Raw genomic sequence first — 15,353 nt, forward strand, 5'->3', positions numbered from 1 at the left:
CGGAAGCGAGAAGTCGAAGAGAGTTCTGGCACGACTGCGATGTCGGCGGTGTTGCAACGCTGGTGGCTCCGGGAGGCTAGTGCTTGCAGGTGACTTCGAGCAGGTTGAGCTAACTCGAGGCGAAGTCCCGATGTCTACGTTGCAGACGTTAATATCGCGTCACAACTAGACGAACGGCTAAGTTTAGGTGGCCAGCCGATACAGAGCCACACTAAAAACTTCTAGAAGAGATGCTTGTTGATCCGTTTCTACACCATCTTGGTCAGCGACTAGTCTGCCTAGCAGGGCAAAATCCTGCGCTTAAATCCCCCTCGTGTCTCCTCGCTCTCTTCCTTGGGGACAAGAGACCTCTACCTGGGTCCAATCATGCGCGTTTAATTGAGGGGAAACTCCGCCCCAAAAATACTTTGACCACACCCCTTTTTAATAGGGAGAGGGCCCGCAACTATCGAGAGTGACAACCTGTCGGGTTGTTGTCATACGGCTTGGCCACCAGAGCGTTTCCCACGCTTTTCTCCGTGGGAACGGTCAACCACTTAGCTCTCAGTCGGTATGCCTTGTAGTCTAATCCTTTTTCGGGGTATACCGCGGCCTTCTACGACCTTGCAGACGTCGCCACAGTTACAAAAGGATTAACTGTCGGCGGCGACGTTCTAAGGAGAGTACCCCATTTTACACTTATCGGTTCCCTTTCATGTGCCGCCGTTTCTCACGGTCAGTCGGGCAGTACAGCGCCCGTTAATTGCCGTGACGCGGTGTCGCCGAAAATAGCCGTCCATGACATATATATATATATATATATATATATATATATATATATATATATATATATATATATATATATATATATATATATATATATATATATATATATATATATATATATATATATATATATATATATATATATATGCAGGCATGGTGGTTGAGTGGCCGTAGCGTTGCATATAGTCCAGTAGATCCTCCGTGAGCGGTCACAACGTGGTTTATTTCGACGTTTCGGCCTACAGTCTGGCCTTCATCAGGATTCATCAATCCTGATGAAGGCCAGACTCTAGGCCGAAACGTCGAAACAAACCACGTTGTGACCGCTCACGGAGGATCTACTGGACTATATATATATAAATATATATATATATATATATATATATATATATATATATATATATATATATATATATATATATATTTATATTTATATATATATATATATATATACGTTTGTGTGTGTGCGTCGTAAAGCGCGGATGCCCGTGCTTTTGATTATACATGATGTACCAATGAAAAGAAAATAAATAATGTACTGCTTCGCAAATTCGGCTCTAAAAAGCGGTGGTGTTTGTAAGAATGTTGCTTCGCACAAATCGTGACAGTGAATGCAGCTGAGAGCAAAGGCCAGCGGTGAACGGTTTTTGTGAACGATTTTTTTTTTCGTGAAAGTGTTTTATGTCAAGGCTCATTGAGACTTCAATGGCGTATTTCAGTCATGGAAATGGCGCTGAAAAAATACGCACGATGTGAAGACAGAGTTCCATCATCGGAAGTCAAACCCGTGACCTCTGGGTACATGGCAACACATACTGGGCACGCTATCCACTGCGTCATAATCACATGATTGAAACCCTTAAGAATACATCTTTTATGTCTACCACAGTCCTCTCATTGTTCTTGGTAAAGTGCATCATGGCCGTGATTTGATTAATTTGTGGGGTTTAACGTCCCAAAACCACCATATGATTATGAGAGACGCCGTAGTGGAGGGCTCCGGAAATTTTTACCACCTGGGGTTCTTTAACGTGCACCCAAATCTGAGCACACGGACCTACATTTCCGCCTCCATCGGAAATGCAGCCGCCACTACCAGGATTTGATCCCGCGACCTGTGGGTCCGCAGCCGAGTACCTTAGTCACTAGACCACCGTGGCGGGGCCATCATGGCCATTACTACCGCGATTAGTTCCTTGAATGCGTCGTTCCTAAACGCCCGTCTCTTTCGACGCGTTTCTAATGGGAGTATGTACAATTTCGTCAACGCCAAACACACCCTCAGGGGGCAATTTTACCCCGAGCGTCGGTATCACTCATCGTATTTGTCCATACCAAAACATAGCTCTGCAACGCAAAGAGCAACGCGCCTGCTTAGTCTGGATATACTAACATATGTATGCTCGTCCTGCGAAAAATTATGGCCCGCACATAAAACACAACGTGCATTACATTGCTCTCTGGTCGAGCCGTGGCGTTCATGGCCCGAGTCGATCTTAGCCCAAGTTCAGCGTGCAAACAGTCACGTTCTTTTGACCGTGGCATCGCTTTCTCAGGTTCCGCACTCAGCTGTAGACAACAAGTGTTTCTTTAAATATTATTGATAGATGTTAGTCGCGTGAGCATCGGCAGGGTGGTGCAAAAAGGGGCATTTGCCCCCCTCAAGCCTTACCAGCACTTGCCCTCTACCAAGCTACGCCAGTGCTTTCCCCGTCCCCCAGACGCGATTAAACACTGGTTTGCACCCCCAAGAGAAAATCTTGCCGACGGCCACGGAAGTCGTAGGGATGGAGATGCATGACTAAACGTTGGCGTGGATGCAGTCAAGTTAAGCGGTGTTATTATAACTGTCGAGCAGCAATAGGCATTTCGCGAGCTCTGTTGTATATCAATGTACAGTAAACATTAAACTACTTGTGTAAATACACGTTTTACTTTCGTGTTTTACCGACTCCTATGATAGAGACATACCTCCCCCCCCCCCTTTTTTTTTTGCATATTCCGCAGCGCACTTTCTTGCTCTTCTCGTTGCTTTAAGGTCCGGATGTGTATCCAGTAAACACAAGTGGCTTTTTGCGTGAAATGATTTTAAACTTTATCTTGTTTTGTTTATATTTGTTCGCGCAATCTTGCATTTGTTGCAGAAAAAAAATATAAATGGGTCACCCGGGATCCTCTTTCCATCGCGCTTACAGATTTATTTTATCTTACCGGTTGAACAATATGTCAATTGGCTGTGAATGGTAGCCGATTCCATTTGGTGACGCCCTCGTGAACATAATTTCAGTGCCCGTCTTTAAAGTATTAGCCTTTCGCGGTATCGCCCTTCTAAATTTCTCTGTGATCGTACATATAGCAACCTGTAAATTAACCCTGACGGTGGTTACAGCCTTCGTGCCCAGCGTTTCGCTCAATGAAATTGGTGCGATTGCGAAACTGGGTATTTTCGCCACTTCCAGAACTCGCCAGAGGAGAGCGACCGTGGCGCACGCCTTTCTGGCCCACTTAATTAGTGCCCTATCCATAACTCAGTCGCGATTCTCTCGAGGCATGCACGGCTTAAGCGTGTCGACCGACGGAAGTGACGACATGCTGGGCACGTTTTGGAGCACTTGAAAGTGATCGAAGCAAATAAGTGGACAAAATATTTATTGAGCAGGAATCAATCGTGTTTTATTTAACAACAACAACAACAAAAAAAAAGGTATCGCAATCGCATCACCTGTTGCAACAAACGCATCAGAGCGCATCAAACAGCCACGCAGGCACTGCGCATACATGCACCATTTCTTAAGGAAGACATATAAAAAAACATTACAACATGTACCAAAACAACAATTTTAGGTACGTGGGCACTATGTACGTCGTTTGGCCGAAAACGAGCTTTCTCGTACGCTTTAGCACATCTTGTACATAGACCTGCGTTTTCACATTAAAAATAGTGAACAGGTACAAAAAACAAATGCAAATAATAATCCTAAACTCACAAAATGTTTAAGGGTCACACTAGAACAAGCTCAAACTGGTTGTGGGTGAAACACAATGCAATAAAAACAAAAAATTAACTCCATAGAAAAGTTGCTTAATACAAAAAGGTGTACTCAAGGTAACTTTTGTGTTATGTCTCGAAAATTACGTTACAAATAGGCTGATGCTGGACTGAAGAGTGAAAATTACGAAAGTTTTCAATGTGTGTCATAAAAGGCAAGAAAGTTAAAGAAGGCGTACAACTCAGTTGTACGCCTTATATAAGCATGCATGCACGGAATCGAAGATTACGTTAGTAACGTAATCTTCGATTCCGTAACCTTTCGCAAAAGAGCAACCTTATCAGTATCTGACGCAGTCTTGTAGCGTAAGGCACGACAGTCGATCTTCTCTCCTGCCATTATATAAGTTGTAACCATTATTTAACTGGGAAGACAAACTGTGTGGATGCGAAGAAATGCAACCAGTTCATTGTAAGTTTTCTCATAACACCCTAATCGACGGCCCTTGGGGGAATTTCAGTCACCAGGAATCGTTTCTACAACACAAAGTTTCTCGGCCCCAACGTTTGTTTTTTTTACGCTCACGGCAATTCGGCCACCGGAAAATCCACCGCTACTTGTGCAATGTCAGAAAGTTACATGCTTGAAGCTACCGCAGCACGTTCAAAACACAAAAAAGAAAGAAAAAAGCGGCGCAAATAAAGGCAAACGTATACACTAACAAGAAGGTCTAGGCGAATAGGATCGCATTTCTGGAAAGAAGTGATCGTTGGAGGAAGGTACTGTCATGACTGTGGCAAGGCGTCGTTACTGTTACTGAGTGCTGAAAGCAGCGCCTCGTCGTTTGTGAGCAGCTTCTCGAGGAACGGATCATCCAGAAGTTCCTTCTCATTTTCTAGAAGCACATCGTCAGTGAGCATGGTCACATCGTCATGAACACCGTTGTAGCTGTAATACGTGTTGTCTATTTCTTCGAAAAACTTCGCCGGTTCGTCCGTGGTCAATGACCTGTAAGGCGCCTCGGAGCACAGAGGTGGCGTGAAGAAATGGCGGATGGCCATCAGTGGCTGCCACGAAATTTCCGGCGATTTCGCTGCGGATGACTCAAGCTGTGTTTCCGCCACCTCGGCCTCAGTGTTCTGAAAGCTGTATGGTGAAGTGGGCTCAGAGTACTCGCTAGAGCTCGATGCATCATCACTCGCTGAGGTCGGCTGACACTCTGTCTCAGACGTGTAGTCGACAGACAGGGTTGCCGAGGCGGGAACACGCTGGTCCCCTTTCTTGAACTGGTATTCTGCGTGAAGCAACACAGAGAAAAAAAAAAGAAGATAGTAGTTAGCTAAACATATCAAAGAAAATAAAGAAATGGAGAATGGATATATCAAGTCTTTATGTCAACTTGTATGCATGAACCGGGGATGGCGAGAAAAAAGAAAAACAGCGAATTTAACGCCGCTTGACGGGCCACGCCATCCTTACCTGTCCGCAGAAGGCACCAAGCAGACGACAATTTCTGCAAGAGAGGTTCGTGCAAAAAAAAAAAAGAATACTACGTATTTACAAAAAAAAAAATTATTCAAACTAGTATTGCAGACATGTGTATCCTAATTAGCAGCAGTGCTGCGGGCACAAAACAACAACACATATTGATACATTGTATGAAGACATGAAAATACATTGTGACTAAGCCTACACAGATTGCTGAATAATGCTTCTGCAGATAGCGAAATAAGACAAAGTATTTTGGGTGGTCGTGAAACGAGGCATTCAAGAACTTTACCACAATATAATTCAACGCTGAAAAACCATAGTTAGTTTTCCGTTTTGGTGATAAGTAACTGTTTTGTACTTAGGTATCATTTAATGAACGAGGAAGTGTAGGCGAAACACTTTTAGAAAAAAAAAAAAGGAACATTTTTTCTTGTTGTTTTACAAAGCTTGCAAATCTGTAGTCAAACAATTTATTTACAGGTAAAATATTGCATTGTAAGAAAACATGCTCAGTTGGGCAATCATACAACCCATTAACTATTGCTCGGGGCATTTTTTTCTGCAGAGTGTGCAGTTTAATATGTTTGACGAAGTTGTGTTGCCCCAGACGAGCAGACAATAGCTTATACGAGAATAAACGAATGCATAATCTAAAATAAGCTTGGTGTTGGTGGAAAAAATATACCTGTTACGTGAAGTAATTCCTATGATCCTAGAGACTGCTGAAGAAAAATTATTGACATGTGCATCTCATGACATTGTGCAGCTGAAAGTTATTCCTAATGATTTAAATGTGTCCACGTACTCAATTACAATATCCTCTAGGTATATAAGCAGGGCAGTAGAAATACTTGTTTGTTTTTAGGAAAAAAGAGTACTATATATATATATATATATATATATATATATATATATATATATATATATATATATATATATATATATATATATATATATATATATATATATATATATATATATATATATATATATATATATTGAACAGCTTTGGCTTCAAGTAGCTACCATGAGAGATGCCATTTGAAATCTTTAGCATCTAATTCATTAATATGTAGGGTTTTACGTCCCAAAACCATCATATTATGAATATGAGAGGCACCGTAGTGGATGGCTTCGTAAATTTTGACCACCTGGGGTCTTTACCGTGAACCCAAATCTGAGCACATGGGCCTACAGCATTCTCGCCTGCATCGAAAATGCATCCACCGCAGGCGGGATTCGTTCCCGTGACCTGCGGGTCAGCAGCCGAGTACCTTAGCCACTACAGATCGCCGCGGCAGGGCATACTTAGCATCTGTGAAGCGTAGTTGTTAATGGCTACGTATTGAGGTGGTGAACCGAGGTATGACTTTATTAGGCTTAGGGCGTGACCACGTGCACCATAGTGCTCTAATTTTGAAAAAATAATGCTGTGATTTAAATAGTAAAAGGTTTTGCTGAAATCAACAAAAATACCAAGACTTAAAAGCTGTGCCTCAAAATTCTTTAATATATATTCTTTTCGAACAAGTAGTGCATGCTCCGAAAACCTGTTTTGTGTAAAGCCATATTACAGTCCGTTATTATGGAATGTTTAAAAAAAAGCCGTTGAGAAGAACGTAGATTAGTTGCTCTCAACCCTTAAAAAATATGGGAGTATAGACATTGGCCTGTAGTTTCCGAAAATGTTTGCATTTACTTTTATCATATATCACGGCCACCCTCGCTAGTTGCACACCAGCAGGAAATTGGGCTGTGGAACGTGCGGTGGTACATATGTATACGTTAGACATGGCGTAATCATGTCAAGAACGCAATTGTCGAGAACTGGCTGACTTTAAATATTGTAGGCATCTGGACTACGTGTATCCTTTAGCTTTCACCATGTCGAAAAACCCCCTGTTTCATTCGTTGTTGGAAAAAACAGTGATTCCATTAGTTTGTCGCCTAGAAAACTAGAGATCTCAACATTGAACTGATTGTGTCCTACACCAGAGAATAATTTGTTAAATGAGTTAACAAGATGCAAGCCGGGTATTTTGTTGCCATGAATTACTAAACTGCTATATTTCTGTGATGCATGTTTCTATTTAAAAGCAAGTTTAGGTGCCTCCATTTTTCTTTTGGATTTCCAAAAAGATTTTTTTCTTTCGAATAAGTTCTTATAAGAAGTAGTTATTTGCTACTCTAATTTCTCTATTCAAGTGATTACGCACTGATTGGTATTGTGCCAGGACGTCTCTGTCTCTTGTCTTGATGAACACAGTCAGGCTCTAATCGGCACAGGAAAGGGAGGGATGCTAGGTATAATAGGTCAGAAGGGTACGGACAGCAAACCGTGGAGGCGCAATTTTCGCTCAACTTGCACCGGAGGACTCTTATTGTTTTAGCTGTAATGAATCTGAATAACGGACGCTCTGCTGGTAATGAAGAAGACGAGGATGATCGGTGGCTGCAGGAGTAGCTCGCGCACGCCGTTCGCCATTAGCCAGACCTGCCTGTTAAAGCTCATTTTGCCAAGCTGCGCCTGAACCTTTCTCGACGTATACCTCTATTTTAAGTGGTGGAGGAGCCGGGGTTCCCATCAACCTGGAACTTCGCAATCGGACGCTACCCTCACCGTTCACCATGACTGCTCCTGGCCCTTCTCAAGCTGCCTTACCAACGACAGTCTACTGTACTGGCGTGCCTCGGCAACGCGACCCACCAATTTTTCGCGGCAACGACGAACAAGACGTCGAGGACTGGCTCGTCGAGTACGAAATCGTAAGCGCTTCCAACAAGTGGAACGCCTGCGACCAGCTCACAAACGTGCGCTTTTACCTCGATGATGTGGCCAGCCTCTGGTTCAAGAACCACGAAGGCGAAATCACCAACTGGTCCGCCTTCAAGACCACCATCGCCGCGGTCTTCGGTCGTCCCGCCGTGCGCCGGCTTCGCGCGGAACAGCGTCTCCGTAGTCGAATCCAGCGCAGGGACGAGACCTTTACAAGTTACATTGAAGATGTCTTGTCTCTTTGCAAGCGCGTCGATGAATCTCTAACCGAACGCGACAAAATCAAGCACATCATCAAAGGAGTTGACGACGATACCTTCCAGATGCTCGTCGCTAGGAATCCACAGACCATCACCGATGTTGTCCAGCTCTGTCAGGAGTACGACGAGTTGCGTAAGCAGCGTGTCTCGACGCGCAGGGCCGCTGAAGATACGGCTGAAGTTACCGCCCTCGTGCACGATGTCGCTGCTGATCACACCGTCTTACTGCCCCACATCAAACAGTTCATTCGTGAAGAAGTTGCGCGTCAGCTTTCTCTTGTGGCCGAAGCATCCGCGCCAGTGACATCGTTAGACCCACGTCTACGCCAGGTCATTGAGACACAGGTCACGCAGGCACTGCCTCCATCGCCATCTGTCCCTACGCCGCTGACCTACGCTGCCGTCGTTGCTAGACCCCCAGCCCCACCTGTCTCTGGCGCATACAGGGGCACCGGGTCCTCCTACCCTACGACGCTGCCTACATACACGGCACCCCATCCCGTTTCGCCCTCTGCACCTTCTGTCGTTAACCCATGGCGCACCTTGGATAATCGGCCCATATGTTTCGCATGCGGTTTCGTGGGACATATAGCACGCTACTGTCGCCTTCGTAACTTCCAGCCTCCAGACCACGGGAATTCTGCAAATTACCAGGCTGCCCAGAATCCCCGGCGACCATCTTCTCCTATCACCAACTCATTGTCCCCACGACGCCCTGTCGATTCTCGCCGGTCATTGCCGCCCCGTCGCCGATCTGTCTCCCCGATGCTTCAGCACACGAGCCCCGCTCGAGAGGAAAACTGACAGCCGCAGTTCCGGAGGCAAGAACTGCGTCGTCGTCGAACTTTCTAAGACCTCCTTTTTGTCCGACCAACGAAATTGATGTGCTAGTACAAGGTGTTGCTGTACGTTCACTTGTCGACACAGGCGCCGTCGTTTCTGTAATTAGTGAAAAACTGTGTCGCGATTTGAGAAAAGTTACAACGCCGCTTACGAATCTTGCTCTGCGTACAGCCACCTCCCATTTCATCGCGCCGACAGCTCAGTGCACAGCACGCGTTTTTATTCAAGATGTTTGGTACGCCGTCAACTTTGTTGTTCTCCCACGTTCATCTTACGACGTCATACTAGGATGGGATTTCCTTTCTACCCATCAGGCCCTCGTCGACTGCGCTCGTGCTGAACTCACGTTGACGAATCCGTGCCTTGATATCGACCACCACAGTCCCTCCAAAGTGTTTGCCGCAGCTGACGTCCGCATCGCGCCGTTGTCCGCCGTCCTAGTGCCTGTGTTTTCCCCTGCTGCCACTAACTCGACGCTCCTGTTCCAGCCAACTATAGCTAGTGTGCAACACCGAACCATCGTCCTACCGTTTGCCGTCATCAACTTTTCCAATGGTTCGGCGGTACTTTATGCGTGCAACGTTTCTGCATGTCCGTACATCCTGCTACGCGGCGAGTGTCTGGGAAGCCTCGAGACCTTAATTTGTATTTTCGAAGACCCGATCTATCCAGACAAGCCATTTTTACCGACTTGTGCTACTACACCCGCAACGGACGCTAATGAACCTATAGATGTATTCCGCAAGTCCATTGATTGTAACCTCACCCCTGGGCAGCAGGAACAGCTGATCAAGCTCCTACAGCGTTTTCAAGCCTCGTTTGACGACAATCAACCTTCCTTAGGTCGAGCGTCATCTGTTGTTCACCGTATAGATACCGGTCAAGAGACGCCAATACGGCAGCGTCCATATCGTGTGTCGACTACCGAACGCCGTGCCATCAATGAACAGGTTGACGACATGCTGACACGTGGCATAATCGAACCGTCAAGCAGTCCCTGGGCCTCTCCAGTTGTGTTGGTGAAGAAGAAGGACGGATACATCAGGTTTTGCGTGGACTACCGGCGTCTCAACCGAATCACGCGCAAGGATGTCTATCCGCTGCCACGCATTGACGATGCCTTGGACTGCCTACAGGGAGCCGAATTTTTCTCTTCTTCAGATCTGCGCTCTGGATACTGGCAGGTACCAATGGCAGAGGCCGATCGTGAAAAAACTGCTTTCATCACGCCCGACGGGCTTTACGAATTCACAGTCATGCCCTTCGGCCTCTGCAACGCACCAGCTACTTTCGAGCGGATGATGGACTCTATCCTTCGAGGCCTCAAATGGAACGTTTGCCTTTGTTATTTAGATGACATTATCGTCTTTTCAACCGATTTCGCAACCCATTTAACCCGCCTCGAGAAAGTCCTCGCGTGTATTTCTGCCGCGGGGCTGCAACTGAATCTGAAGAAGTGCCATATTTCGCTGCTCGAAAGCTTACGATCCTTGGCCACGTGGTTTCAAAAGACGACATTCTTCCTGACCCTGCCAAACTTACAGCCGTTTCAGCGTTTCCCAAACCGACCACCATGAAAAAGCTCCGAAGCTTCATAGGCCTTTGCTCTTACTTCCGGCGCTTCGTCCGCAATTTCGCGACGATCATCGCTCCTTTGACCAAGCTCCTCGCCGGCTCTAGAGACCTTTCCGCCTGGTCTGCCACCTGTGACGATTCTTTCAATGAACTGCGCCGCTTCTTCGCGTCGCCGCCTATTCTGCGACACTACAACCCATCGGCACCCACAGAGATCCACACCGACGCTAGTGGTGTCGGGCTAGGCGCTATTCTTGCACAGAAGAAAGACGGCTTCCAAGAGTACGTGGTTGCCTACGCAAGCCGAACTCTTAGCAAAGCCGAAACCAACTATTCAGTCACTGAAAAGGAATATCTCGCCATTATTTGGGCGATAGAGAAATTTCCACCTTACGTGTACGGGCGCCCTTTTGACGTCGCGACTGACCACCACGCCCTCTGCTGGTTTTCGTCACTGAAGGATCCAAGCGGTCGCCTCGCCCGATGGGCATTACGCCTCCAAGAATATAATATTCGCGTGGTCTATCGCTCCGGCCGGAAACATTCGGACGCAGACGCCCTATCCCGTTCGCCGCTACCCCCTGACCCGGACTGCTGCGAAAGTCTAACCTGTGATGCCACTGCCGTCACCATCGCCGAGATGCCATCTGAGCAACGCAGGGACCCTTGGGGGTCTTCGATTCTAGACATCCTGGCTGGGCACACGGCTTCCCCCCCTTCTCGCACATTGCGTCGGCAAGTCGAGCACTTCGCCACTCGCGACGACGTGCTGTACCGACGCAACTACGCACCCGGTGGACGTCAGTGGCTACTCGTGATTCCACGTCATCTGCGATCCGAAATTTGTTCCACGTTTCATGACGACCCCCAATGTGGCCACGCAGGTTTCTTGAAGACTTATTCTCGCATACGTCTCCGATATTACTGGCGTGGCATGTACCGTTTTATACGACAATACGTTCGGGCCTGCTCGACGTGCCAGAGACGAAAAACTCCCCCTTGTCACGCCAGCGGTACCTTGCTACCCTTACCATGCCCATCCCGACCATTCGACCGCGTCGGCATCGATATCTACGGTCCCCTTCCCAATACCGCTGACGGTAACCGCTGGATCATAGTTGCCGTCGACCATCTCACGCGGTATGCCGAAACTTCACCCCTTCCCTCGCCTACAGCAAAAGACGTTGCGACTTTTTTTCTTCACAGCATCGTATTACGTAATGAAGCACCTCGAGAGTTACTGAGTGATCGTGGTCGCATGTTCCTTCAGACGTCATCCCAGCATTGCTGCGTGAGTGCAACGTCGTTCACCGCACTACAAGCGCCTATCATCCCCAGACCAATGGAATGACAGAGCGCTTCAACCGCACCCTTGGTGACATGCTGTCTATGTATATCTCGTCAGACCACTCCAATTGGGACCGAGTGCTCCCGTATATCACGTTCGCCAATAATACCGCCATTCAAAGCACTACTGGGTTCTCTCCTTTTTTCCTCCTTTACGGGCGCGAACCTTCTTGCACTATGGACACCATTCTTCCATACAGGCCTGACTCCTCAGAGTCCACGACTCTGTCTCATGCCGCTACATACGCTGAAGAGTGCCGCCAACTGGCAAGATCCTTCACAACCCAAGACCAAGGACGCCAAAAGTACCACCATGACGTATCAGCTAACACTACATCCTACGATCCAGGTGCACTCGTCTGGCTGCATGTCCCTTCGGCTACACCTGGCCTTTCTACCAAGTTGGTCCCCAAGTATCACGGCCCATATCGTCTGCTACAAAAAACGTCACCGGTGAATTACCTCATCGAGCCACTGGAACCATCTTCTGACCAACGTCGTCGTGGCCAGGAAATTGTCCACGTCTCGAGACTTAAGCCCTGCTACGACCCTCCCGTGTTTACTTGTCCATAGGTCGCCAGGATGGCTCCTTATTTCGCGGGGAGTAATTGTAATGAATCTGAATAACGGACGCTCTGCTGGTAATGAAGAAGACGAGGATGATCGGTGGCTGCAGGAGTAGCTCGCGCACGCCGTTCGCCATTAGCCAGACCTGCCTGTTAAAGCTCATTTTGCCAAGCTGCGCCTGAACCTTTCTCGACGTATACCTCTATTTTAAGTGGTGGAGGAGCCGGGGTTCCCATCAACCTGGAACTTCGCAATCGGACGCTACCCTCACCGTTCACCATGACTGCTCCTGGCCCTTCTCAAGCTGCCTTACCAACGACAGTCTACTGTACTGGCGTGCCTCGGCAACGCGACCCACCAATTTTTCGCGGCAACGACGAACAAGACGTCGAGGACTGGCTCGTCGAGTACGAAATCCTAAGCGCTTCCAACAAGTGGAACGCCTGCGACCAGCTCACAAACGTGCGCTTTTACCTCGATGATGTGGCCAGCCTCTGGTTCAAGAACCACGAAGGCGAAATCACCAACTGGTCCGCCTTCAAGACCACCATCGCCGCGGTCTTCGGTCGTCCCGCCGTGCGCCGGCTTCGCGCGGAACAGCGTCTCCGTAGTCGAATCCAGCGCAGGGACGAGACCTTTACAAGTTACATTGAAGATGTCTTGTCTCTTTGCAAGCGCGTCGATGAATCTCTAACCAAACGCGACAAAATCAAGCACATCATCAAAGGAGTTGACGACGATACCTTCCAGATGCTCGTCGCTAGGAATCCACAGACCATCACCGATGTTGTCCAGCTCTGTCAGGAGTACGACGAGTTGCGTAAGCAGCGTGTCTCGACGCGCAGGGCCGCTGAAGATACGGCTGAAGTTACCGCCCTCGTGCACGATGTCGCTGCTGATCACACCGTGTTACTGCCCCACATCAAACAGTTCATTCGTGAAGAAGTTGCGCGTCAGCTTTCTCTTGTGGCCGAAGCATCCGCGCCAGTGACATCGTTAGACCCACGTCTACGCCAGGTCATTGAGACACAGGTCACGCAGGCACTGCCTCCATCGCCATCTGTCCCTACGCCGCTGACCTACGCTGCCGTCGTTGCTAGACCCCCAGCCCCACCTGTCTCTGGCGCATACAGGGGCACCGGGTCCTCCTACCCTACGACGCTGCCTACATACACGGCACCCCATCCCGTTTCGCCCTCTGCACCTTCTGTCGTTAACCCATGGCGCACCTTGGATAATCGGCCCATATGTTTCGCATGCGGTTTCGTGGGACATATAGCACGCTACTGTCGCCTTCGTAACTTCCAGCCTCCAGACCACGGGAATTCTGCAAATTACCAGGCTGCCCAGAATCCCCGGCGACCATCTTCTCCTATCACCGACTCATTGTCCCCACGACGCCCTGTCGATTCTCGCCGGTCATTGCCGCCCCGTCGCCGATCTGTCTCCCCGATGCTTCAGCGCACGAGCCCCGCTCGAGAGGAAAACTGACAGCCGCAGTTCCGGAGGCAAGAACTGCGTCGTCGTCGAACTTTCTAAGACCTCCTTTTTGTCCGACCAACGAAATTGATGTGCTAGTACAAGGTGTTGCTGTACGTTCACTTGTCGACACAGGCGCCGTCGTTTCTGTAATTAGTGAAAAACTGTGTCGCGATTTGAGAAAAGTTACAACGCCGCTTACGAATCTTGCTCTGCGTACAGCCACCTCCCATTTCATCGCGCCGACAGCTCAGTGCACAGCACGCGTTTTTATTCAAGATGTTTGGTACGCCGTCAACTTTGTTGTTCTCCCACGTTCATCTTACGACGTCATACTAGGATGGGATTTCCTTTCTACCCATCAGGCCCTCGTCGACTGCGCTCGTGCTGAACTCACGTTGACGAATCCATGCCTTGATATCGACCACCACAGTCCCTCCAAAGTGTTTGCCGCAGCTGACGTCCGCATCGCGCCGTTGTCCGCCGTCCTAGTGCCTGTGTTTTCCCCTGCTGCCACTAACTCGACGCTCCTGTTCCAGCCAACTATAGCTAGTGTGCAACACCGAACCATCGTCCTCCCGTTTGCCGTCATCAACTTTTCCAATGGTTCGGCGGTACTTTATGCGTGCAACGTTTCTGCATGTCCGTACATCCTGCTACGCGGCGAGTGTCTGGGAAGCCTCGAGACCTTAATTTGTATTTTCGAAGACCCGATCTATCCAGACAAGCCATTTTTACCGACTTGTGCTACTACACCCGCAACGGACGCTAATGAACCTATAGATGTATTCCGCAAGTCCATTGATTGTAACCTCACCCCTGGGCAGCAGGAACAGCTGATCAAGCTCCTACAGCGTTTTCAAGCCTCGTTTGACGACAATCAACCTTCCTTAGGTCGAGCGTCATCTGTTGTTCACCGTATAGATACCGGTCAAGAGACGCCAATACGGCAGCGTCCATATCGTGTGTCGACTACCGAACGCCGTGCCATCAATGAACAGGTTGACGACATGCTGACACGTGGCATAATCGAACCGTCAAGCAGTCCCTGGGCCTCTCCAGTTGTGTTGGTGAAGAAGAAGGACGGATACATCAGGTTTTGCGTGGACTACCGGCGTCTCAACCGAATCACGCGCAAGGATGTCTATCCGCTGCCACGCATTGACGATGCCTTGGACTGCCTACAGGGAGCCGAATTTTTCTCTTCTTCAGATCTGCGCTCTGGATACTGGCAGGTACCCATGGCAGAGGCCGATCGTG

General features: G+C 48.3%; 1 protein-coding gene across 3 annotated transcripts in view; it reads right to left on the bottom strand.

Moving 5' to 3' along the window:
• Window positions 1-3,397: 3,397 nt before the first annotated feature.
• Window positions 3,398-15,353, bottom strand: part of LOC119177125 (uncharacterized) — a 71,961-nt gene continuing 60,005 nt past the window's right edge. For 2 of the 3 annotated variants that reach the window (XM_037428513.2, XM_075878142.1), the window contains exon 4: window positions 3,398-5,049. In XM_037428513.2, the coding sequence (XP_037284410.2) occupies window positions 4,541-5,049 (509 nt within the window). In that variant the 3' untranslated portion in view covers window positions 3,398-4,540. Of the gene's footprint in view, window positions 5,050-5,234; window positions 5,269-15,353 lie in introns of all 3 variants that reach the window. The other variant, XM_075878143.1, reaches the window with a different exon arrangement.

Source organism: Rhipicephalus microplus, chromosome X (genome assembly GCF_043290135.1).
Source record: "Rhipicephalus microplus isolate Deutch F79 chromosome X, USDA_Rmic, whole genome shotgun sequence".
Lineage (NCBI taxonomy): Eukaryota > Metazoa > Arthropoda > Arachnida > Ixodida > Ixodidae > Rhipicephalus > Rhipicephalus microplus.